Source organism: Phaseolus vulgaris, chromosome 11 (genome assembly GCF_000499845.2).
Source record: "Phaseolus vulgaris cultivar G19833 chromosome 11, P. vulgaris v2.0, whole genome shotgun sequence".
In the NCBI taxonomy this organism is placed as follows: domain Eukaryota; kingdom Viridiplantae; phylum Streptophyta; class Magnoliopsida; order Fabales; family Fabaceae; genus Phaseolus; species Phaseolus vulgaris.
This window is the reverse complement of record NC_023749.2, coordinates 27,072,407-27,073,767: the sequence shown is the minus strand read 5'-3', so window position 1 is coordinate 27,073,767 and position 1,361 is coordinate 27,072,407. Positions and strand designations below refer to the sequence as shown.

The following is a 1,361-nucleotide window of genomic DNA, read 5'->3' as shown; positions in this document are numbered from 1 at the left end:
GTGCTTTCACCGGTTCATGCGTATGATGCTTGTCTTCTCAACATGCTTCCTTCATTGCTGAGTGTCCTGTTTATCTATTTTAATTTTCATTTATCTATATGCATTGTTGATCTGCGAATCTGCGCCAGTGGCGGAGTTGACACCCTGTAATTGGTCTTGAGCTCAAGTTCTAACTCCCAATTTCTGTGTTTAGCTGTGTGCCTGATGCTTCCTCCTTGACTTGGCATTGGCTCTAATATCTGTTTTCTGATTTATCTGGTGTAGCATCGGTGATGGATTCTGCAACAAGGATGGAGCTGGCCAGGTCCTTGAGAGTACGTCTCGCTGCGACGCCCACAAAGGCTGGTGTCTCCAGTACTCCCACCTCCGAACCAAACCTTCCTCCTCCATTGACCTCTCAAACACCGACTTCTTCCGAAAGCCCACTAGGCCCATCTTCACCACCACAAAGTCCCCATACGTTGCTAACACCAAACTCGCCTCCTCCCGACGCCGCAGTTCCCCTAGCTGTGGCTTCATCCCCTGTTCTAGCCCCCCGAGACAAAGGAAAAAGGGTGTTGGAGAAACCGTCCGATGATGAAGACTCCGGTGAAGGGCTAGTCTTCAAGAGGAGGAGGGTTGCTAGGGCCTTCACCCCACCACCCACTTCCCCCCATGGTGGTGGGTCTTTTAGGGATAGTCCACCTCATGCCACATCCCCACCGCCACCGCCAACAGTCCAAGAAAGGGGCGGTGGAACTGAGCCATTGCCGCCTCCACCACCAACTAAGGCGCCTGCCGCTTCTGCATCTGCCCCCGCCGGCCCGGAAATCATCGCTATTCCCCCTCCAATTATTCAACTGATGAGGGGGTTTAAAGGGGGCTAATCGCCGGGAGGCTCCCCCAGTGAAAGAAGTGAAGGCATGCCTTATTATTTGGGGGCCTTCTTGGCCATCGCCCTTGACTGGCGTGCTCAGGCCAGGGCCAAAACTAAAGAGATAAGCGCTCTCCAAGCCCTTCAACAGGAAGTGGCTACCCTGAAGGAGGAGAAGGAGAGCCTATCCTAAGGCTGGGCATGCCAAGAAGAAGTCTATAAGGCCTCTCTGAGGAGTGCTAGGGAACTTAACGTAGAAGCCTGCAAACGTCTACACGACGCAGGGCAAGCTGGCGCAGAGCTCCTTGCTCAGGTGGCATCCCTCAAATCCAAAATTGCTGCTCTTGAAGTGGCGATGCGGGTTTCCGAGGCCCAGCAGAAGCAAATGCTGGAGAAGGCTGAAGGGGAGCTAACTGCAAAAATGGAAGCGCTCAACCTTCTCCAATCTGAGCATGGTAAGTTCCAAGTTGAACTGGACAAGCTCCAGGTGGAGAAGGAAGTTCTCGAG

General features: G+C 53.3%; 1 protein-coding gene across 1 annotated transcript; it reads left to right on the top strand.

The window, feature by feature from the left end:
- The first annotated feature begins 272 nt into the window (after positions 1 to 272).
- LOC137838376 (protein TRACHEARY ELEMENT DIFFERENTIATION-RELATED 7A-like) lies at positions 273 to 866 on the top strand. Its single transcript, XM_068647623.1, has one exon. The coding sequence runs from the start codon at positions 273 to 275 to the stop codon at positions 864 to 866; it is 594 nt and encodes a 197-aa protein (XP_068503724.1).
- The last annotated feature ends 495 nt before the right edge of the window (positions 867 to 1,361 follow it).

Excerpts from the sequence above, each read along its gene's own strand:
- LOC137838376 (XM_068647623.1), top strand. The coding sequence starts at position 273 with ATGGATTCTGCAACAAGGATGGAGCTGGCCAGGTCCTTGAGAGTACGT.